The sequence below is a fragment of the Corvus kubaryi genome, unplaced genomic scaffold, assembly GCF_017639235.1.
Source record: "Corvus kubaryi isolate FWS band 111438036 unplaced genomic scaffold, C.kubaryi_AGA036_p1.0 74, whole genome shotgun sequence".
NCBI lineage: Eukaryota > Metazoa > Chordata > Aves > Passeriformes > Corvidae > Corvus > Corvus kubaryi.
Window position 1 is genome coordinate 9846528 of NW_024582061.1, and position 23290 is coordinate 9869817.

General features: G+C 41.9%; 2 protein-coding genes across 5 annotated transcripts; one reads left to right on the forward strand and one right to left on the reverse strand.

Annotated features, from left to right (window-relative positions):
- The first annotated feature begins 717 nt into the window (after positions 1-717).
- On the forward strand, positions 718-11905 carry AMN1 (antagonist of mitotic exit network 1 homolog). Of its 4 annotated transcripts, XM_042050872.1 has the most exons (8): positions 931-1020; positions 1300-1493; positions 3518-3650; positions 5887-6031; positions 6391-6608; positions 8015-8071; positions 8978-9089; positions 10389-11905. In XM_042050872.1, the coding sequence occupies exons 3-8, from the start codon at positions 3609-3611 to the stop codon at positions 10460-10462; spliced, it is 648 nt and encodes a 215-aa protein (XP_041906806.1). In that variant the 5' UTR covers positions 931-1020; positions 1300-1493; positions 3518-3608; the 3' UTR covers positions 10463-11905. The 4 variants fall into 4 exon arrangements, with proteins under 4 accessions (XP_041906803.1, XP_041906804.1, XP_041906806.1 ...); XM_042050870.1 differs by lacking the exon at positions 1300-1493 and having other exon boundaries at positions 880-1020; XM_042050871.1 differs by lacking the exon at positions 931-1020 and having other exon boundaries at positions 1044-1493.
- Positions 11906-13466: 1561 nt separating this feature from the next.
- Positions 13467-21598, reverse strand: ETFBKMT (electron transfer flavoprotein subunit beta lysine methyltransferase). Its single transcript, XM_042050873.1, has 4 exons — positions 21096-21598; positions 17975-18421; positions 15253-15383; positions 13467-14479 (listed from the first exon to the last, which is right to left on the reverse strand). The coding sequence occupies exons 2-4, from the start codon at positions 18292-18294 to the stop codon at positions 14115-14117; spliced, it is 816 nt and encodes a 271-aa protein (XP_041906807.1). The 5' UTR covers positions 18295-18421; positions 21096-21598; the 3' UTR covers positions 13467-14114.
- Between the last annotated feature and the right edge of the window lie 1692 nt (positions 21599-23290).

Consider the following 23290-nt stretch of genomic DNA (forward strand, 5'->3'; position numbering starts at 1 on the left):
AAGAACAAATATTTAATTATGTGCATGAGGTGTCCCAGCCAAATTGGTCACATACAAGCAATTTTTCTTTAGGGGGTTTTATAGCTTTTACCGCAAGTGTATGATTTTAATCATCCAATTACCTACTAATGCATATTTCTAATTATCCAGTCACAAAGTATATTTTATAGGCCTTGCAGCATCATCACACATCAGCATCCTTGTGGTTTATTTGTTTATCCAGATGTTTCAGCTGCTGACTTAACAAAGTTATCAGGCATCAGCAACAACCTGTGTTTCTCATAGATATGGATCCTTCCGTTAATTTTGTGAAAACAGACGTTTCCTTCTGTTAGTCAATCACTTGGTCTTTTTAGTAGGGGTAGGTGGCAGGTCTTGGGTCTGAAGAGGATGATGCAGTGTTTATTTATTAATAATGCTGCTAACTTTTAAGGACTGTGTGGTCTCAATTTATATCACACCATCTAGGCAGAAATGTAAAAAGGGGGAAAAAGCCCAGAACCAAAGACAAAATTGATTGCAGGACGAAAGAGCTGGCAGACAGCAGGCTCTTACCGCTGCAGATGGATGGAGGTAATAGGAAACCCGCTGCTGTGGAATGACTCCGCTGACGGCAGCAAGGAGGGAAAGGGCCCTTAAAACCATTGTGCCCCTTGCCTGAAGGTTCCCAACCTCCCCTGTACTTCTTCCAGGCTTGGCAGGACACTTTCTCCTAACTGTTAAGCTCTGGAAATGGAGAGTGACAGCCCCGGTTTTTTTGCTGTGGGGTGTTTCAGCGTTCCAAGCCTCTTCGGGAGGCGCTCCCCGCGCAACCCCGGGGCGCTCCAGGGCGGGCCGGGAGCGGGACTACATCTCCCGTCATCCCCGAGCGCCGCCGCCATCTCGGCACCGACCGCCGAGCCGGGCCGGCGTCCCCACATTCCCCGCTCCCCGCCGTGTTCCTCGGGCCCCGCCGCATTCCCCGCTCCCCGCCATGAGCTGGGACGGCGCCGGCGAGGAAGTCCGGCTCCTCCTGGACCTGTGAGTGCCGCCCCGACACGCTCCCGCCTGCCCGCCCTGTGACAGGGGCCGGGCCGGGGAGGGGGGCAGGGCTCGGCCGGCCTTTGGCGGCGGCGGCGGAGGGGGTGCAGCGAGTGTGGGTGCTGACAGGGTTCGGCAGCGTTCAGGAGCTGCAGGAGAGGTGGCAGGGTTTGTCAGAGGTGCCCCATTGGGAGGAGTTACAGGACAGGTGACAGGGAATGACAGGAGTGACAGGGGTGACGAGGTTTGGCAGGGAGGTAACAGGATGATCCTTGACAGATCCGGATGTGGAGGAGCGGCTGAGGATCCCAGGCTTCACCTGGCCCCAGAGAATCCAGCGAATGGTGTTTTGTTTTGAGTTTTTCTTCATGTTCAGATTTTGTAACACAGTTCGAAGTATTTAAAAGCAGGCATTCTTTATTGCATAGCCGGAGACATCTGGAGGATAAAGTGTCGTGACACTTTAAAACAAGGTGTTTATTCCATCATGCACATACATTTTCTTTAAAGTGCAGTTCCTGGCTAATATATAAACATCACTTTCCTAGAACTAATTTGCATGCATCCACCTCCTATTAGAAGTCCTTTCATGGTCCTAGAGGGTCGTCTGAAGGGGTCTCTGGTGGTCACCGAGTGTCCCCAATGTTGCAAAAGATGACTTTGCCTTGAACTTCTCTTAGGGCATGCGCTCTTGCTTCTTGTTACATAACTTTGGCACAAAATCCACTATATTCTTTATTATCTGTTTATCCACTCGTTCCAGTTACATTTAGCATCCTGTGTGTCTACTTTTTTATTCTTTTAGCTAATTTGCTAGTTAGTCTTTTAATTTCTATCTTGCAACTTCAAGGGGAGCTGAAAATTTCTATTTCCTGCGTTGTCTGTCAATGTCAAATTCCTTTGTGTTCCGGAGGAAGTTAGAAGCAGCACAGGAATAAAATACTTCATTTGAAAGATAAAAGAAAAATAGCTAGCAAAGAGTACAGTTAGATTGTTATTCGCACCTTAAAGCACTGAAGATGAGATTATAGTTGCCATGGTGTAGCCAATAAATGTTTTATAGTTTCCTATAAAGTAGAATTACTGTGAAAACCTTTATAATTTAAATGATTAATTGTTTAAACTGCAGATCAGTAATGTACTATGAGAATATCAACCAGCTTTTTGAAAAGAATGTGATTAATCTTAATAACCATTCAAGCTAAATTTAATATGCCATGGTAAGAGACAGTTCAATGTATCTAGAATACTTGGCATAGGTCACATTGATTTCCATGTATCTGCATTGGGTTTGGAGTATTTTCTGCAAATTTGAACTAAGTAGTTGATCTAGACTGAGAGGCCTCTTGAAGCATGGCTGCACTAGTGAGACAGGCCCCTGCTTTCTGCTCCCCACGTTGCACAGATCCTGCCTGTGGGGAAGTTCACATCTGTGGTCTTTAGAGATGATAATAAATGGTGTGTTTATTGTCTTTGATAAGAATTTTTTTTTTAGAGGTAAACAACTATTCCTTATTTCTGCAGTCAAGTAAAGGAATGTTGTATACAGATAAGCTGTTTAATCTCAAAACAAAGAATGTGGATGGGGTAACCTATATATGCTGAGACAGAGCTTGGTACAGGTTTCTCTGTTGGTCAGTCAGCTGAGTTCATCCAGCAGTCACGGAGGTTCTGTGAAGGCATGGAATTCTTGCACATCTTCTCTGCAGGAATGAGTTAAAGGTGTTCGTGGTGTGTGTGCTTAGGTTTATGAGGGTCTCCGCAGGCAAGGCTTGGGTTTAATTGCCCAGATTCTGCTTGAAATCAGTGTCCTCCATACAGTGTCTTCTGCAGTGACCTGCTAGAGGTGCTCTTCCTGCACTGTGTTAACTTCACTGGGGTTTTTTTAATGTGCTTCTGTGCTCTAAATCTTGCTTCTTTCCTGCCTTAAGTATGTGCTACCCGTCAGATTATAAAGCATTAATATTTTGACTTTCTATAGTTTTTAATTGGTGCGAGTTTAATTTCCTGCAGTTTGGTGGCATTCTGATGCCAGACAAGGTTTTGTTGCCTGTAGGGACTCCAGAGCTGTGGTTATACGCTAAATTTAATTTGGCATATCTCCAGGCTGCTGCTGCCCCCTGCACTCAGCCACTTGTCCTGGCAGTGTTGTTTCTGTGTCCTCCGAGTTTTTGTCAAGGGGATTTTCATTCCGATCAGATGCTGAACAGCTCACACTGCAACTGAGAATTTCAGAGACAGCAAGAGGAGGGCACAGAAAAAAGTAGTTGAGGGGCTAATTTTGCCTTCAGTTTCTTGGGGAACACTTTCACAGAAGGATCAGCTGATTGACCCCAAAGGGCAACAGCTGAATCACTGGTAGCATGTAACAGCAGGAGCTGATAAGGTCTGAGGGAACCATAGCTGGATGCAGAAGATGACATTTTATGGCTTGATTGTTCTAGTTCTAATATGTAATGCCTCTTTTTGACTGTTCTGTAACTTCCCTTTATTTCAGATGCGTTCAGTGTTTGACAAAGAACCTTTCCAGATACTCTGCAGATATTAAGTCGTTGCCACCCAATATAAAGGATAAACTGATTAAACTAATGAGTAGGCAAGGGCAAATAACTGATGCAAATATCAGTGAGGTAAGAACCCATTCAAAACTATACTGTCTGTTTCAGGAGGGTAAAGTAGCCTCTCTAGCGCACCAGTCTGTTCCTCAGTGTAGTGTGTTTCAAGAAGCTCATGCATAATTTATTTTATATATATTATATAAAGGATTTCAGCAACTTGTTAAAATTCTGTTGGTAGAATTCCATTGCCAGTAAGCACACCATCTCCATATAATTTATTTCAGTTTTGGTTCCTTGAAATATAATTATGCCAGAGCTAGAAGTTGATAGTTCAGGTTCTCCCATCCCTTTTGCTTACGGTGTGTGTCAGTGTTTCAGTGTGACACCAGTTAATGACTTTTCTTCAGCTGTAAATTCAGAGGCACATCTGTTTTGGTATCTGTTCACTGTTATCTTGTTCAGCCTCAAAGGGAGGTATGAGAATTGAGGGAAGCTAAAGGTTGGCCTTGGTGAAACAGAAAATGAATGACTCCTTGTGCATTCCTGCTTTGACCTGTAACTCAGAACAGACAAATATTATCAGTTTCTCTTGGTGAAGCCAAGACTCGAAGCAGAAGCACTGTGGAAAACTTACAAACAAAACAATTTAGCTTTAGATAAAATGATTTTGTGCTTACACAAAGTAAGTTTTTGAGTAAAAAATCAAAGGCCTATGAATTTATCTTATTTTGGAAAATTTGACTGGACAAAATCTGGTTTAAGATATCTTTTCGGTAAGGAAAGATTTCAAAACATCCTAAGAGATTATATAATTAAAGCCATGTGATTGTGTGTGTATAAATGCACAAAATCCATTAGGATATTTTTAGTCTGTAAACAAACTAGAGACCTTAATTTACAGACTTTTCTGCTGTCTCTTTCTAAAGTCTGATCTATATTTGTCTTCATTCAGCAGTTGATCAGTGCCTTCTCTTGGAGCCTATTTTCCATGTGACACTGGGAAATTCCGCTCTGGTTCTTTTTTCATGTGTTTTTCCTTTCTCTGTTCCTGCAATTTCTTGCAATTCTATCCTTAGTTGTCATCACTTTCCTTGGGCATATTATACCTTAGCTTTCTTTGCTAGCAGTTTCCCATTTGTTTTTATACATGTCCTTCATGTCTTTTCTCTGTTTTTCAGGGGTTTTTAAAGGATTTTGCTTAAAGTTAAATTTCAGTTGAAATTCTTTTAATCTGAACCTTTGTATAAACTTCTCTTTAATCTCTTACCTCCCTATTCTTGTCCAAATTTGTGTTATCATGCATCTTTTTCCCCCTTATTCTGCTTTTTGCTTGGAGCAGCCATCCACATGCATGCCAAACTCCTTATTCTAAATCCCTTTTACCATAAAGTTTTATAAGGCCATTCAGCATGTGTCCACAGGATATAAACCTGTATTTTTAAATGTCTTTTTTTGTGTGCTGCATCCAGACCACCCTTTGTCTATCAAAAAATGTTATATATTTGCAAAACAGTCCATTTTCCTTGTAGTATCTTTGCTGTACCTTGTTAGAGTGAACAAGAGGAGAAATAGGCCTTTAACAAGCCTGTCAGCTGTGCTGTTATCTTTGCTAGTTTATGGAAATTTATGTTCCTGTCCTTGGGAGTTAAGGAAGGGAGTGACAAGCTGAAGGGAGTATATGGCTATTGTTACTAAAATCTGAGGCCTTCCACTGCTTTGGGTCCAACTTTCATAAATGTTCTCTTGGGAAAGATTTTACAAAAATTCCAATCTAGGTCTTGTGGGAGTGAAAGATCCCATTTGATGAGGATTTGGTACCTCCTCATGGTATGGTAATGAGAGTGCTTGTTTAAGAGCAAAAGAGTGGGGGGGGGGTGAGGAAAACACTCTGGGGGGAAATATCTTTCAAATACCACTCTTATCTGTTATGCAGGTTTAAGGTGGTTTTTTTTTTTTTTTTGCACTGCAGATTTCTGCCCCCAAAGTTGTGCTAGCAAGTGTGAGGGTACTGTCCTGGTAGAAGCACTACTGCTAGCAAGTGAACCACCAAGATTGTATTTCCATTGTTTAAGTAGCAGGATTAATGTGTTTCTACTCTGCATGTCACAGAAACAGTTCATAATGTAGGAGCTGAACTGTTGCACAAATAGACCATATTTTCTTTAGATTTGTTAGTTCCTAGGACTGGTAACCCCACCCTCTATTGTGAAGTTCTGCATGATGTCTAATATTACAAGTATTTTATATAAAAATGTAGGTGTTTGATGGCATAGCAGAGTTTGACTGAAATGGTGGGTTTTCATTACAGGTATTGCACCCTGCTGTGGAGTCTCTGGACCTCCGAGACTGTGATATTTCAGATAATGCATTATTGCAGCTTTATAACTGCAAGCAGCTGAAAAAAATCAACTTAAATTCTTGCAAGGAAAACAGACTTGGAATCACGTCAGAAGGTGTGTTATCTGTGCACAGATAACTGGGATCTTATTTCTGGCTTATTTTTCTTATTAGATTGGAATAAACTGCAAAGAAAATATCTAGGGTAAATATTGCTTTAAAAAATGCCCCATGCCACCCCAATACTAATTAAAAGTCTCTTCAGTGGTGTAAATTACAGGCCTAGAGCACTAATTATCTTAGGAGAGAGCTATCAAGTTACTCTTCTGCTAGATATCTGGTAAAACTGTGCTATGCTGAACATGTTTTCCACTTTATCTTAATTATTCCTTCCTCAAAACTTGTTCCAGGGCCTTTGGACATGGTGGTTATGTTAAAGAATGAATAATGCTGTCAAGTGTTGTTTCTTTGGCAGGAGTCATAGCACTGGCCTTATCCTGTCCTTACCTGCGTGAAGCATCTTTCAAAAGGTGCTGTGATATAACTGACAGTGGAGTTCTTGCTCTTGCATTCAACTGCCAATTCCTACAAATAGTGAACCTGGGCAGCTGCTCAGGCATCATGGATGCATCTCTGCAGGCACTAGGAGAACACTGCAAATTTCTTCACAGTGTGGACTTCTCATCTACTCAGGTAGCTATGGTGGCAATTGGCCCATTGACTTGTGTTTGTTTCTTTTTTAAGATTCTCATGACAAAGTTCAAAGGGGATCTTGTTATCTCTACTCTTGACAAGATTTAGAACCATAGTTTACTTCTAATTTCTCCCTCTTAAGGAAAAGGAAAGGTATATTTTGCTTGTGGTAACTGGAAAAGTACACATTTTGGTATTACAGCATGTATGGTAAAGCAATGACAAACTTTTGTTAGAATCTGCCTAGGGGTTTTTTTCAGTAACTTTACTTAGTGCAGTCATTTTCTTTAAGTTGTAAAGTAATCCAAAATACTCCATTTAAAGAAAGTAGAATCTTGGACAGATTATTGCCTGCTTTCAGTTAGGACAAACTGATGTGGGTAATAATCTAGGATGTCAAACAATTCAAGCCCCTAGTAGAAGTAAACACTCCATAATTAAATGATTGTTTAGGAGTGACTGTGCTTTCTGAATGGCTTGTCAGAGTTTTGTTACAAAGTCAGCACTGAAAGAATGACATTTTAAATGTCAGAAATGGCAGGGAAGAGGATTTAACAACAGTATTTAGCATGAGAAGGGGGAAATGAGCTGCAAAAGCAATCCTGTAACATATTTCATAATTACAGTGAGATAATGTAGTGAGGGAAAGGTTTTTTGCAGTAAGTGTGGCATTCAATTGACACTGATGGTGAGTAATTATGTTGAATGTGAGTCCAGTACTGAGCATTCACAATGAAATGTCAGTTCTGGAAAACATGTAGGAGGTTCTTATTTTAGATACTATTCTTCTATTGATTTTTCCCAAAGTAGGATGTCAAAAGAGTCTTAATATTTCATTTGGTAATTTTTTTTTATTGCCATTTAACTCTTATTTCTCCAGACTTCCTTCATTGCTTTTTTATTTCCTTGCCTCTCTTCCTTTATAGAGAATAGCTGTTTCCCTGTGTCTATTTTAAATGAGATAAAAGCTTCTCAAGTAACTACTAGTTTACACCTTTTTTTTTCTTTACTTTTCTGCTAGGATTACTTCTTTCCCCAACCCAAATTGGTCTAGGTAGAGCAGAAATGCTTTTAAAATCTATAAATTAAAAGTGCTGTGCTCTGACCATATTAGTGTACCCACTGTTAAATGAGACAAGGAAGCTGCAGAAATAGCAGTGACACAGTTGGAAACATCCTTGCAGAAAGCCAGGATGGATCACATGGCAGGAAAATGAAACAGTATTTAACAGAATGAAAAAAAACCACCTTGGATAATTTTCTCTACAAGTTTAGTTGGGAAGAAAATACTGTAGTGTTAAGTGTATTCATTGTTTTCAGGGAGTGAATAAATTAATGCCATTTTTGCTTCCAAATAGCTGTGTTTGAAAAAACTGAGCTTTAATCCATTGTGGTTTTTTCTCCAGGTAACAGATGATGGCGTTGTAGCACTAGTGAGTGGAACTTGTTCAAAGAATTTAAAGGTAACTGACTTAACCTAATAAAAAAGGGATGAACAAAAGAAAATACCTGCATTTTAAAATTATAATTATTGTTATCAGCAGCATTACTTCTGAGGGAGGGTATTTACTGACTTTCATTTCTGTCCTCTTTCAAGATCCTTGGAGTTTATAAATTGGAAAGACTTTCCAATAAGAGAAATTTTTTTATTTTTACCTTCTGATCTCCAGAGTATATTTTACCAAATCCTAATTTCATTAGATTTGATGGTCTTCTTTCTGCATTTTTTTCTTGTATGTTATATTTATTGATAGGTAAGGCAATTTAGAGGAGGGGAAAAAAGTTGGTAATAATCCGTTTATTTATTCTGCTTTTCATCTTTTCCTAGCATGTAGTAGTTGTAGTAGTAGAGGTAGGAGTTGTACAGCTGCAGAGAAATGAAGAAAAGAGCAGGGTTTAGTCTAATCTTGAAGAAGTTCTTTGATTTCTTTTAGGAACCATGTAGGTAAATAGAAATACCAGGAGCTTCAGCAGAGGCTCATAAATCTTTCCTGTTTTGGGAAACACCAGAATTTAGTTTGGGTTCTGTTCTCCTGGACAACCAGTTGGTAGGAGAATGTCATAGGCAAAGTGATGGGACTCAAACACCATTCAATCTCATTAAAGAGTTTTCTCAGATGTCTTAAATGGTACATGTGTGTTGGAAAAACTCAGGTTTATGTTTTTAGTTTAGCTTCTTCACAGAAAAGCTGTCTTATTTTTCCTTAGGGTATTTTCCTGGTCTGTACAGGACCACATATGAGGTCGATACACAGGGGTCATAATTCCTTCTGGTTGGGGGTCTCTGAAACTGGTTGGGCAAAGGAAAGCTTTGCCTCTAAAATTCTCTGTGCTCTGACAGGTTGCTGTCATTCCTGTTTTCCTGACAGGAGATCCACATGGAGCGCTGTGTGAATCTGACTGATATCGCCGTAGAAGCCGTCCTTACTTGTTGTCCCAAGATACACATTTTTCTGTTCCACGGATGCCCACTGATAACAGGTAGGTCCAATCACACAGGGAGTAAGAAGATAATTAATTACTGATCATACCTTCTTGCTTTCTGAAAAAGCACACTAAGTAATCCCAAACAAACAATAACTTACTAGATAAAATAATCATCGTACACTGAGATTTTCAAAGCAAGGTGAGAGTTTTGCTTTGAGATATGGCAGCCTTCAGAGAGGGGATTTTTTTTTTTGTTTGGGAGTTGGATATTTTTTTCCCCTTCAGCATGCTGATGAAGACCCAAAGACTTCATAGAAATGTTAGCATCTTAAACACCTGCTCTATTCCAAAAATGTGGAACAGCATCCATTCAAGACACAGTGGAATGGAGTAGGACAGCCTGTGGATATTTTAACTTCTGTTGGTTGGTGATGCTTTACAGTTAGGTGATTGGAGAAAGTGAAACGTAGATTTAAAAGAAACAAAGATTTTAGTTATGGGCTAGCTGTGTTGAAATTAGTTAGAATAAGAAGGAATTTGGGCCCAGCTAGAGTTAATTAAAATAGTTAAGAGAGCTGGACCTGAAACGGTTTTCAAGATGTTAGTAATTGATTACTAACTAATTGATTATTTGTCATTTGTATGTTTGTTTAGCTGTGCTTAGAACGAGGAACAGAAACATTGATAAACTGGTCTAGGGAACAAGGACAATTACCAATTTCCTCCCTCTGTGAGAGCCTGTATAAAAGTCACACAAGAGGAAATTTGGAAGTCACTAAAGTAATTAGGATTGTTAAAGTTCAGAAAGGTGGAAAAGGTCAAAATGAGGGAGATGAGGTTACTTCCATTTATCTGGGACCACTGACCCAATTCAAGACCACCAATTCAATTTAGAGCACACACGAGGCATGCTTAATGACATTAAAGCTCATTTCCATACGAAGCGGAGAATGGGAGGTGTTAATGTTATGAATATGCGTTTGTATTTTGGATATTCATAACTTTTGTGGATAAATAAACTCTATAACCATTTATACCTTCACACTGCATCTTAGGAAGCTATTCCACACAGCTGTCCAGTGCCAATAAAACATTCACTTTCTAACTCTAAACTGTTAGAGAGTTTTTGTCCGTCTCAGCTGGGTGTCGATATTAGGTCAATATTCATATCTTGGTAAATCAAAAGAACCAAGAGGGTTTGGATTACTACAGATGTATCTGAAGTGTGATATTGTGATAGCAAGAGAAGCATAAATGCAGATGTATAATTCCTTTACTGTATTGTGTACCTAATTCCAAACACCACCTCTATATTCTGAATGAGTAACAAGAAATTCTTTTGTTCTTTTTCAGATCGTTCCCGAGACGCTTTAGAGCAACTCATCATATCAAACAAAATCAAGCAACTAACATGGACTGTTTACTGATTATTTATCCTGTACATGTGAGTGTCAAGTTTACAGGTGGGAGAGCTCCTTCAGCAAACAAGCATCTTGGAGAACTAGCTGGTGGCTTCTGTACCACCAGGTTGCATCCCTCCTGCTTCCCACTGGAGGTCTCCATTGCCATTCCAGTCCTTGCCCATGAGCCTGGGCTTCCCCATTGTCTCTCCTTGGAGCCCTGTCTGTCTTGGTATTGATCATACTTCATTAAGAGGAAGGTTAAATTATAATTAATATTACACAGAATATATTGCTCAGGCTTCCTGAAGTGCTGGATTTGGCTGCTACTTAGTACCCTTTAGCAATTTAGCTACATGTACAAACCCAGTTTAGGTAAGTCTGTGTTCTGAGTTTGTATTCTGGGATGGTACTTGCAACTAAAGTACTGAGCCCAAATATAACATTGACACACAGAAGTGTCTGTAAAGTTGGGCGTTTAATCTAACAAAAATCAACAGACAGAACTGGTGAATGGAGGTGGCATTAACAGCAATACAAAGGTACTTTCAGTAGTAACAAAGAATCTCCTTTCACCATGTGCTTTTGCTAGGTCTGGAATAAAAAATGTTGGTACCTTTCTGTTGATGTTACTGATGCTGCAGATTTCTGTTCTTGTTTACCATCAAATACTTGCTGGATTTTTACACATCCAAAATTACAGCCTGTGAATGTGTAAACATAAACCTGCTTTGGAATTGTTATGGTTACTTTACAAATTTCATAGTACTTATGACTAAGAAAAGGATTTTATATATGGGCAAATATTAATTTGCTCTGGCTTTTGCCTGTGTTTCTACATGAAAATCCTTTTAGAGAACAAAACACTGGTACTCATAAGCATATCTGTGAATGAAATAGGACCAAATGTAGTATCTGAGCACATAAATCTCAGGATGGTAGAGTGTATGTTTTGCTGTATGCAGTTGTTTATATATCCAGTGGCCCCCAGAAACTGAAAAAAATCAATAAATTTATTGTTCAATTATAGTCATATCAAAAAATAATTTTTGAATGGTAGAATGAGTTTATTACATGATGGAGCAGTGCTCTCATCACAATTGTAAGTCATTTTCCTTGGCTTTCTTGAACCAGCATAACCTCTAGTGAGAGTTCTATGATTTCTGCATTAAGCTCCTTAATGCCAGCCATTTTAGCTTTGTAAGGGCATGGAGCACACTGGGTTCATCCTCTGGATCTGGGAGTAGAAGAGTTTAGCTAGGGTGGTCTAACATGGATTTGATGACATTTGGAAACCTAAAGAGTTTAGGCAACCATAAGGAATATGTTTACCATTTAACTCTTGTCATAACCACACTAAAGTATGGCAGAAATAAAGCAGTCTTATATTAATCTATTTAAAGTTCAAGTCTAATTGCATGGAAGGTATTTTTTGTTGCCGATATTAAAGGATATTATGATGTCTGACAATAATCTTGTTTCTTCTGTTGATTATATGGTTTATGAAAGTGCAAGTCTATTTAGAAAAGTTGTTCAGGTGTAAGTAAAAGCATATTTTTCAAGACCAGCGCCTAAATCCCTTACTCTTGGTGCATGTCTCAGCCCAGTGATGAATGTGTTCCTGTGGTCCCTGTGGGTGTAACTGCACCAGTACAAACCATTCTTGCAAGGAGGAGCTGATTTTGCTCCAGTAGCCGCAAGCATCTGACAGCTGTCACTGCAGCAAACCTTTGCACCAGGTAAAGGCCTAATAACCTAATCTACCAGATTTTATTTCCTTTGGGGGGTTTTTGCTAAAGAATAGTTTATTGTTATGGCCTGTGGAATCCCTGGGATCAATCAAGGCCCATCATTCCTTTGAACACTTAGACAATAAATCTGTGTTGCACTATTTTTGATATGGCAGCCCTGTGAAACAATGCTACTGCTAACCTCAGTGGCAAAGTTATCCTTTTTACCTACAGCTAATATAACCTTGGATTTGTCATGTTGAACGCAAATGCAGCTTATACTGTGTCCTTAAGTGTGCCTGCAGATTTACCTACCATCTTCCCCTACAGCTTCTTCTCAATGTGTAACTTAGGGGTACATCCTCACCTGGTGCTTTAAAAGCTGTACAACGCTGCAGCGAGGTAACACTGTGTATTTAGGTTTGAAAGTTTAACGTACATTACTTTAAATCCTTCACCATTAGAGCCTGAGTCTGCCCTTACAGTGTCTAGCATTTGCATAACTCTACTGGAATGTTTTTTGGTTTAGGTTAAATCACAGTAATTTTAAACAAATGTTTACAGGCACTGGGTGAAGTGGAAGAAGAACCTCGTGTATGTGCTTACTGCTTCATATTCTGTATTGTTTGGACATTGTTACTGTTGTCAGCCTTGCAGAATACTCACATACTGTTATGAAGATTAAAGTTTGGAAGTTGGCTGTTTGGATAGTTCTGAAAACTTGTTGGATTGTAGAACCATGTACATCTGACTGTGCTCCTAAACCTCATACTTCATGAATACCATGGTTTTCTGAGTGAGTACCACACACCTTTTCACATTTGTAAGCTTCCACCACGTGACCTGGTCTTGGGATAGTTGTAGGTGCATTTATTAGTTCCCCATCACTGCTTGTTCAATAATTGACTGCTAAAGTTAACAGTTCCTGTAAGACTGCTCTGAAAGCATTGGTTTCTTCTTCAAATGGCTACAGCTACAGCATCTTACCTGAGGATCAGATTTTTTTTTTTGACCATGTTTAGCAGATAAAAGTGATTCTTAGTTGGCAGATAAAACTGAGCATGATTTTGGAGTTTGTCCAGCATCTCCTCAAGGGAAGAGCAAAATAATTATATCAGACTTTTGTTCCCTGTTTTTATTTAGTTACCCTCTGTTTGTCACAGAAGTAAAGATTTCTTCATCCCTCAGCAGCTTCCCAAGATGGCAGATTGCCTGGTTTACCCTTGCAAAGGGTAATGTAGGAAACGTAGATCATTTGACCCCACTCTCGAGAGGATGAAGTTATCCCACAGCTGGCACTATTTAGTCACTTTCTATTTATTAAAGCTTTTACATTGGCTGGCAGTCAAGAAGCAGAGTTTATATTTGGGTGCAACTCCTACATAATCACTCTGGCAGTTTCAAGGAAGAGGAAATTTTTATTAGAGAGGAAAAGGGGGAGATTCAAATTAGTTACTTTGACATTCAGAGATATCCAGAAAAAGAGCAAGGCACTTTAAGTTGAGCATATTATGAGCTAACATAGTGGAGAATTTGATGAAGGACAGCAATAATTTTCTCTGTAAATAAGCTGCAAAAGCCTGTGGAAGCAGTGCAGTAGTCCTTCAGCCACAGCCCTGTCCCCACAGCAGTATGCTGGACATCCAAAACATTTCACAGTAATGTCAGCAAGACACAAATATACATGAGAAACATCAAGCATGCAAACTCTTACATGGAAGTTGTCTGTAGATCTGCACTTCAGTTGCAGGCCTCTTTGAACACAGTTTGCATGTAGCTTTTACCTCAAATTGAGCAAAAGCCTCAGTGAGTATGATTGAAATCAGTCCACTGAAGGTACAGTAATCTGCTTCACATTAACAAATAACATTCCCTGCTTAATTTCCATTTTCATTTTATATACCTGCAAAAAGCCAACCAAGTGAGACAAAATCTCATAGAAAGCCAGCTCAAGAGTCTTCTAAGCTGTTTGAGGGTTGATAACTCCAGACGATACTTGATGTTAGCCCGTAGTTTTCTTGTCTAGTACACTCAGGAAGTGAATATTCTATAACTTTGTGTAGCTGACTGTGAATGCTGTGGCTTAAAAACTGATGCCTGCCAGGGTCACCAATCAGCACTTCAGTCTGGTGTATCCTGATGCACTTCTGCAGCCAGTGATGCAGCCCATCAGCAAGCTGTTCATCATAAAACATATCTCCTAGAACTATGAGGTCCCAGTTGCCAGCATCTGAATTAATGATGTTCTTAATGGTGATGGGGAAGGGATTCAGGTGGTTCAGTTCACAGTTCAAGATCATTGCCATTCCTGCAACTGAAGAAAAGTCAAAGGAAAATTAAAGTTACATTTTAGGATTCTGCCATTCAGCCCCTTTACATATTTCTTTGACACATTTTTCAATTTCATCTCTCAAATATTTTTGTTCATCCTATCTAGGGGGCTTCCACAGCTTTCATTGTGAGTCAAAATCTAGCTTGAAGTGATGAAAGTTTATCCTCATTACACCAAGACACGGGGAAGAACTATTCCTAGGATGGATACCAATGGAAATCAATCATTGATTGATGACTTGAAGTAGAATATAATAACTGCCTTAATCTATGGATATACTTCCTTCCTAACTAATGAGTAATTCAGTTATGAAGAAACTGTATTCATAAGTCAATTATGGAAAGACAAAGTCTAGAAGAAAAAGGTAAAATCTAGGCCCTGATGTACATGAAAGCACAGGAAAATGCTATGGTTCTACAGGGAAGTCAACTTGCTGCTTTTGTGCTTGGAGTTCTTGTCCAAATCATACTCTCATATGTTGTCCATACTCCAAACCATTCTCCTACTGTGATGGTATATGGACAACACCTGACAGAAAATCTGCTGTTCTAAGGAGCTATGGAACCATACCTGGGCCAAGAGAGGCTGGTACAACCCAGCTTCCAATACTGGCAAAATCCATTCCTCTTTTTAGCATTCTTAGGATTCTGTTTGGAACTTGAATTTCTCCCAAATGGAGCGAAGAAAAGTCTGTGTTAAAGGTGCTTTAAAAATTAGTAAATATCTTTACACAGAGATGAAAAAAAAGGCCTTACTAGGGTCAATGTCATTGGCAAGGACTTGGGATGCACCACTCATCATAGCAGCTATTGCTGTTGCTCCACATCCACTTCCAAGATCCAGAACCGATCGCCCTTTAACCACATGTGGATTATCTAAAATATACCTGAGAAATAAAAGCTGTTAAAGCAGTGCATAAGATCATGCAAATTTCTCAGGTTTACATTACACTGCATAAGAGTTTCTTGCCAAACATGTAATGAAGTGTGGTACCTTAACACTATTCCACATGTGCAGCTGCCACAAAGCTCCTTATTTGTCTCTGATGATATAAAAAAATCAAGAACCATCATTTTTCTCCCTTATTCCTCCCCCACCCACAAACAAAAAGAAATTCAGCCAAGTAAGCAACATTTTATGTCAATCAGATCCTTCTCTGACAGGTGAGCTTATCTGTTATGTAGACATAAACTGGTAAGTAGACACTTCTAGGTAACTAGAATTCATCAGAATGCACAAGAAATAGTAAAGTAAGAATTTGTGGAAATTAAAAGCAATCTGACTGAACAAACATGATGTATTCACACTGAATATGGTGCCCACCGATCAACCTGGAACACTGCTTATGCAATTGCTTGGAAGAAGAGGAACTTCTCCTCTTTATTTTCCTGAGCCATGCAGACAGAGATGAAAATACTTTGAGACTGCTTAGCATTGTTCCTGAGTAGCAACGAGAAAAAGAACAGAGCTGTGGTGAGCAGAAAGGGGATCTTCATCTAACTGCTGACACCTGCCAAGAGAAATCCTGAGAAACCTTTAGGCTGGAAGTGGAGAACTGACAGAAGGCAGGCACCAGTTATTGTTAAATACTATGAATCATAATATAACCATTGCAGAGGGTTCGGAACTTTAACAACTGCCTTGAAATTCAGTTGGCTGCAAAGGGGAAAGGCCCATGTTTCAGGGAAAAGAGCCCTGGGTAAAATGAATTACTGCAAACTGCCATAATTTTGCTACCAATTTCCCTAACTTCTTTTGAAGTAGAAACAAGAAAGGGTTCTACATTTGTGTTCTCTTCTGACAGGGAGAGTGATGGCTGACTCTTCAAACAGGGCTACTGATAAGCAGGGCTTTTGCAGGGGGATTCCAGGGCAGATAACTGTAACAGAAATGTTAAGACTGGTGTACATTGGGAATGGATGCATGGAAATGTCTGGGCCTGGCAGCATGAGCAGGAATGGCACCAAAAGGCCTAGGAAGAGTATCAAGTGCAGGACATTGGTGTTGAGGCTCAGCATCTCAGATGTTTAGCAACATTCCCCTAAGGCCATCACTCCTCTAAGGACAGCCCCTAGTTTACCAACAGGCCATGGGATCTCCACAGAAGTGCTCTGTTTCTCCTTCCTAGGGGCTCTGCTTGGATTTGCCATGACTTTCCATTAGTAATTTGTGTAGGGCATGATGTGGCCCTAATGCTGCAAATGCCTTGTTCCCAAATGAGTGGTTACTGAGTTAGTGCTGCTGATTGTGGTGACTCAGGACAGCTGGATGCTGCTGTATCTCCTGGCACAGTGCACACAGTGTCTCTGCCCTCCTGGGTTAAGGAGCGATCTTGGGTTACACCAAGAGGAGTAGCTTGAAATAGGAGACTCTTGATGCTGTGGAAACGCCAGCTGTGAAAGGAGGACAGTTATGGAGGCAACCATATGTTCTCATGCTCCCTTTTTACTCTTCCAAATTACGCAGCTGATTTCTGACATTTCTTAGTACATCAAACCAGTGCATAGACAGACAGTAAGACAATAAAGTAGTGAAATGCCAGATAATTATTATTGCCACCCAAATATCTGAGCATATGAATCATATGATAACAAAATGTAGAGATTAACTTATCTATTTTATTTACCCCATGTTTAGAAGCACTCTAGTTCATCTATATGGCAGGATAATCAATTCATAACTTAACAGTAAGACTCATCTTTTACCTGGTCCAAACTGCCTTCTTATTTATGCTTTCTTGCAGAAAAACACTAATGCCCCAATTCAGATTCTTCCCTTTCATCTACGTGGGGACTCTGACAGCTTGTTCTCTGCTGTAAAAATTAAGATTTTTTTTTCCTGGTGTTTAAAGTGAGAGATTTGATTTTACAAAATAAAAGAACTCTTAACTACTTCTTGGGAATTGGGAACATGAAAGACATTTTGGCAGTCAGTGGCCAAAATCAAAATGTGGCTTCTGATGTGACTAAAATCCGCAATAAGTCTCAACAATAAAGCTACTGAAATCCTAGATGAGGAGAGTGATTCAGGCTAAACAGCACTCCAAGTGCATCAGCATTAAACTATTTTTCTCAACAGATCAGAAGCACATCCATACTCCTGTCTGTCTCCAACAAAAACCCACACATGTTATGACAAAACAGCAATCCTCTTGTTTGGAGTGATAGAATTAAACACCTCACCAGGTTTTGATGACAACTGCACAGCCCTTCCATGGATCCAAATTCAGCCCCATTGTCAGCAAACGCATGGCCACTGAATATAACAAGTTTCTACTTAAAAGATACAAGTTATTTTACACAGCAGGTGCTGGAACTCGCTGCCAGCCAGCAGAAATTGGGACACTCCAGTATAAGCAGAGAGGAGATAATGCACCCATAATAGCAAACACACATCACTAGGAATTGCTACAATCAGAGCCAGGTCTGACATCCTGGCACACTGGAATTACCAGCTGCGGTGAACTGTGCTGCGTACCTGGAGAGGGCTTGGCCTCCTGGCCAGTAAATTGCCCAGAAGGGGTCCCCATAAGGCCAGAGATCAGGTTTTTCTCTCCAGAACCTGCAGCGAGGGGTGAGGAGGCGCAGCCGGATCTCTGGTGTGAGGTGCCCGCTGTTGGTGACCTCGGTGTTCTCCTCCAAAAACGCTCTCACCTCGGGGTCCAGAGACTTGCCCGCGCTCCAATGGCAGCAGCGTTTCCAGCGCAGAGAGGGGCCTCCCCTCCTGCTTCTCCAGACCTTGCCAAGGGCGTTCTGCCTGCCCAAGAGGAGCAGCCTCTTCCAGCCACGGAAGGCCATGCTTCCCCAAGGACACCAACCTTCCCCAGGAGAACTCGGAGCACAGCTTATCTGAAGCAAGTGATGAGGCACAAAGCTTGAAACAAACTCACAGGGTGTTGTTTTTGATAGCGATGGATGACAATTCCTGAAAGGAGAAAAACACTATGTGAGTGATGTTTCTTCAGTGACTTCAAGGTTTGCACGACCAGGGACTTTAAGAAGAGGAGGTCCCTGTGCTCTTGTGCCCATAAACACATGCCTTGCCCTTGCCCAGTCTTAAACCTGAAAGAAGTGGTATTCAAGGAGGAAGATATCAAGGGATCCATTCAGAACTCTAAACTTATCCAGTGAGAAACAACCAGTTAGTGGGACAGCTGATAGAACTAAAAATTAACTGTGCCACCTTTTAACACATCTCTCCCTCTGCCCTGGAGATATACACACAGCAATCTACTCCCATTTAAGGTTCATCCACTGAATCTTCAGATTTTACAGGAAGACTCTGGCATTGCAGGGCCTGTGGACATAGCAATGGTTATCAGTAGGTAGTTTGAAGAGACACCATTAATTACCAGTTTTATAATGGTGATGAATCTTTTATACAAAAGCATCTTTTTAAAGGCAAGCAATTAAAGGATTTCCTCTCTCTCCCTAAGATTTATCGATCAAGCTCTACAACTGGTAAAAATAGAAAAAAATCCCCAAACCTGATCTTAACCAGAGTAGTCCCAATTCATTGCATATCAGTCTGTATTTTAAAGGATTGGTTAGTCTTATGGTGCAATAGTCTCATGTGGATGCTGTCAGCTGTAGAAGAAAGCAGACCTCCATCCCTGTAGCCCACTCTGAGAAACTATATAAACATGCTCCAAGCTGTATGAAGAGAGACACGGAATCCAACACATTTAAATCAAGTTTTTAAAAGGTGATGCATTCAGACTGGACAGCCTTCTCACACCACTCAAGGTGTGCGGTACACTTCACAAAAGCAGTGAAGGAGAATGAAAGATTGGTATGTCAGAGTTTCGATTCATTTAAGAAACAAGAGAATGGAGAGTGGAGAGCCACAGCACTGCATTGAGAGGCAAAGGAAGAGCCTCTCAGCACTTCATCACCAAACTTTCCTCACCCTCCATCTCTTGCAGACCCTGGGCCTTTCCTATTCTGATCCTGCAAGTACACTCACCAAGAAGTGGTCTGAAGGGAGAGGAAATGTTTTCTAGCCTTCCTGCTTAGATCTCCTTCACCCATCCTTTAGTATTTCCATACCCTTTTTCCTTCCCCACCTTGCTCTCTAATTTCTTTTCAATAACTCAGACTTCCTTGCTTCAGGGCACAGCTTTTGAACCTCCCCTGAGACTGATGACCAGAGACGCATTTCAGGCCTGTGCTCCCACAGCAGTAAGACTACAAGTACAAACAGACAAGAAACTGAACTCATTGTTTTGCAATTGTTTTCTCTCTTCTGGAGGTTTTCACAAAACAGCAGAATGATGCATGAAGAAAAACAACTTTCATCCCACCCCTGACAATTTTTTACAACAAAAGAATCATGGACATCTTCACCATTTGAGAGCTGTGCAGGTTGTCCTTAACTAGACAAAGGGACAACAGGAAGAATATGCCAATGAAACAGTCTTAACACTTTGTATTTCATTAGATCAGTTTTTCTTTATTTGTTTGTATCTTTAGAAAAAATTCACACATTTTTAGTGGTATTTTTGTTGTGTGCTGGCCTCTGCTTTAAGTACTGGCTTTAGTTTCATCACTTACTAAAACATTAAGCTGTGAACTTCACACTTTGTTGTTTAGGCTGATACTCTCACTAAATCTTTGTTTAAATCATTGGCTAAAGGCTTTATGTTTCTATTACAAATAAATACACAAAATCAAACATTTTGCATTTTTCCACACTGGAGAATGCCATTCAGCAGAGTCCATGTAATTAATGAATGCAATTAGCAAATGCCTTCCTTCTTGAAGGCAGAGCTCTATAATCCTCATCTGCCTAAGGGAAGCATGATGTTAACTGCAATCAATCGGAGAGATAAATCTTGTCAGCAAATGCTGTATGCTGGCTTTTCTCCATGAATTGCTGCAAATTAGCAGGTCTGAGATTCTGTAGCGTTTATTTTGCATGGCCTGTCACGATGGTTACTCTCCTGAAATTAATCATCGGTAGAGAAACACCTGCCAAGAGCTCTGTGCTCAAAATGCCAAACTGAGCTTAAGCGCATAGTGAGGGAAGGCATCAGGATGGATATCCCTGCGTTTGACACTCCTGGCCCACCCGTTTTACTGGGAATAAAATCAGGATGAATAGCAGGATGGATAGCCCTGCATTTGACACTCCTGGTCTGCCCATTTTACTATAAGTCATAGTATCAGGGGGCAAGGAGAACTTGGACAAGAAGAAAAAAACGTAGCCAAACCCACAAGAAAAAACCCACCTCCAAACCAACCCCCCCAAAAAAAACCCGAACCCTCAAACCAACCCGCAATTTCTACGCAATTTATGTTGGGTTTTGTTTTTGGTTTTTTTTCAGGCAGCAAGAGCCTTCCAAAGCCCAACCACACCGCCCCACTTCCCCTCGGGGGATGCCAGTCCTCCCAGCGCCCGCTCCTGCGACGGGGGCAAACGCCGCCCGCACCGCGGGCCGAGCGGCCGGCGCTGCCCCGCCGCCATCGCCACTCGCGCGGCGCTGGGCTCCTGCGGCAAAGCCGCCGCAGGCCTCGGGAGCACGGGCGGCTCCCGGCCGGGGCAAGGGGAGGTCCGGGCCCGCTGCCCAGCCCGGCCGGAGCGCCCGGCCCACACGTACCTCCTGCTGCTGCTGCCGCCGCGCTCCCGGGGCCGCGCCGGGCCGCGCTCCCGCCCGCCCTTAAAGCGGCAGCGCCGGAGCGCCCGGCACCGCCGCCGAGGCCTCGGCTGGTGCTCGGGCCGGTTCTCTTTCCCGTCCTGCAGTGCCTGCCCCGCTCCGAGTCCGGAGCCCTGCTCGGTGCCGTTTGCTTGCTCCGCTCCTAGTGCATTTGAAAGGCTTTTCTAAAAGACTTGCGTCAATGTGAACTAGCCCTGCGTTTAAAAGCGTTGATAAAATCCACGCGGGAAAAGGAGCGATAACATACGTCCGCATCAGACAGCAGGGAAAATAAGGGGGTTTTTTCCCCTTTGCACATCAGATCAAGGGCTCTGTCAATCCGGCGTGGCCCAGAGAAAGCTCTCCAGCCTCTTGGAGACAGCAGCAGCTACCACAGGCAGCAGCCACCGAGAGAGCGCCCAGTGCCGGCTCTGCCCCTCGGGCAAGCGGGACCTCTGGCTCCTTCTCTGCATGTTCCTGTTCCACCTGCTCCATCCGTCCCGTTCATATTGCTGCTGCTCCAAAGAGCCCTTCGCTTCTCTCCCCAGACCCTCTCCGCTGTGGGCAGGAGGGGGGGGCTTCCCTCACGGCACCGTGTTGTTGCTGTCCCTCAGGAGGGCACAGCTCTGTGGCAGGTAATCACTCGACACACCGGCACCTACAAACACTGGTGTTTCCTTCGAGGCCTCGAAGGGGCCACATTTTCATATGGCAGTGACTGTGACCCATTGGTGCTGGACAAGGAACCAAACCCACCTGCATCCCCTCCAATTCCCCAAGGTTTCTGACCTTCACAGAGAGATCCCCCCCAAAACGGGCTCGCTTCCCTCCGATACACCTGCGACTCCCCAACAACTCCCACCTAGTCTCTGCCCCATCTCCAGTCCCATCTGCTCCCTAAATCTGGGATTTAGGGAATACCAGCAGTTTCCAACAGGAGTGACAGATGGGGGTTCTCTAGCTTCCCTATGGGGCAAAGTGTCCCAAATTTCTTGCGCTGCGTTTTGAAAAGGCTCTTGTGCATTGACCGGGGTGATGATTCTGCAGCACTTGGGGCGCCAGGGATTTAAACCTGGCGATTCCTCAGCCCGAGCCTGGGTCTGCCCAAATCTCTGAGGTTACGAGGCCATCTAGTGATCTGCAAGCTTGTTACAATTAGAATGTACTCTCCAGGGTGGGAGAGCTCGTTGTAAACCAGGATCTCTTTAAATGCGGATGATCCGCAGTCTCCCGAGAGAAGGTGACCCCACCATGCTGGGCTGCAGAGTGACCAGGACCCAGACAGAAGCTGGTGTCCTCCTGCCACGTGAAGGAGCCTGAAATCCACAGACATGTTAAGCTACAGGAATACTTGCATGCCTTTTACTCTTCTGAAGCAGAACCCACACTCAGTCTTTTTAGAAATGATCCCTCGAATTGTAAAAAGGTGGATCTTCGTGGTTTAAGCTCAAGGAAGGACATCATTTCTTGGAGCCCTTAGGGGAACTGTGAAGTTTCAAAGGTCTTTCAGCGGCTCTTGCTGGTCCTCTCCAAGAAGGGAGACACTGGAAACACTCGTAACAGCCAAAATTGTGAATAAAACACACAATTTTTTATGAAATATAAATTGTGAATAAAACATGGGGGGTTGTGCCCTCTAGATACTCACCACCATGCTAGGAATAAAGAACTCAATAATGTAACAGGGAAAACATTATCAACATCAGCTCAGGATGCCATGTAAGATGTGGTACCAGGATGCTGACAGGTGATGATACAGCTCTACCTTGCGCATTGTATTTTATGCCTGACATGGTTCTCAGGGAAGCTTTTACAGTTGGATCTCCAGCCTCTTTGATATTGTAACAAGTATCTTCTCAAATCTAGTTTTTCTGAACATCTGATATATGATTTTACTCAGTAGCTATGTGAACCTCAGTGAAGTCACTGCTGTCTAATACAGACCAACATCCTACTTTAAAAGGCAGTTAAAAAGGATAGAATCATAAAATCACAGAGTGGCTTTTGTTGGAAGGGACCTTAAAGATCATCTAATTCCAACCTCTCAAAGAAGTTGTCTGGCTGCTCCCAGCTGAGAGATCTCTTAGGTGAAAAAGGAGGGGTAAAGTCTTTGCTTCCCAGTAACAGTGGCAGGGATGTTAAAACCAGAAATTTTTCTC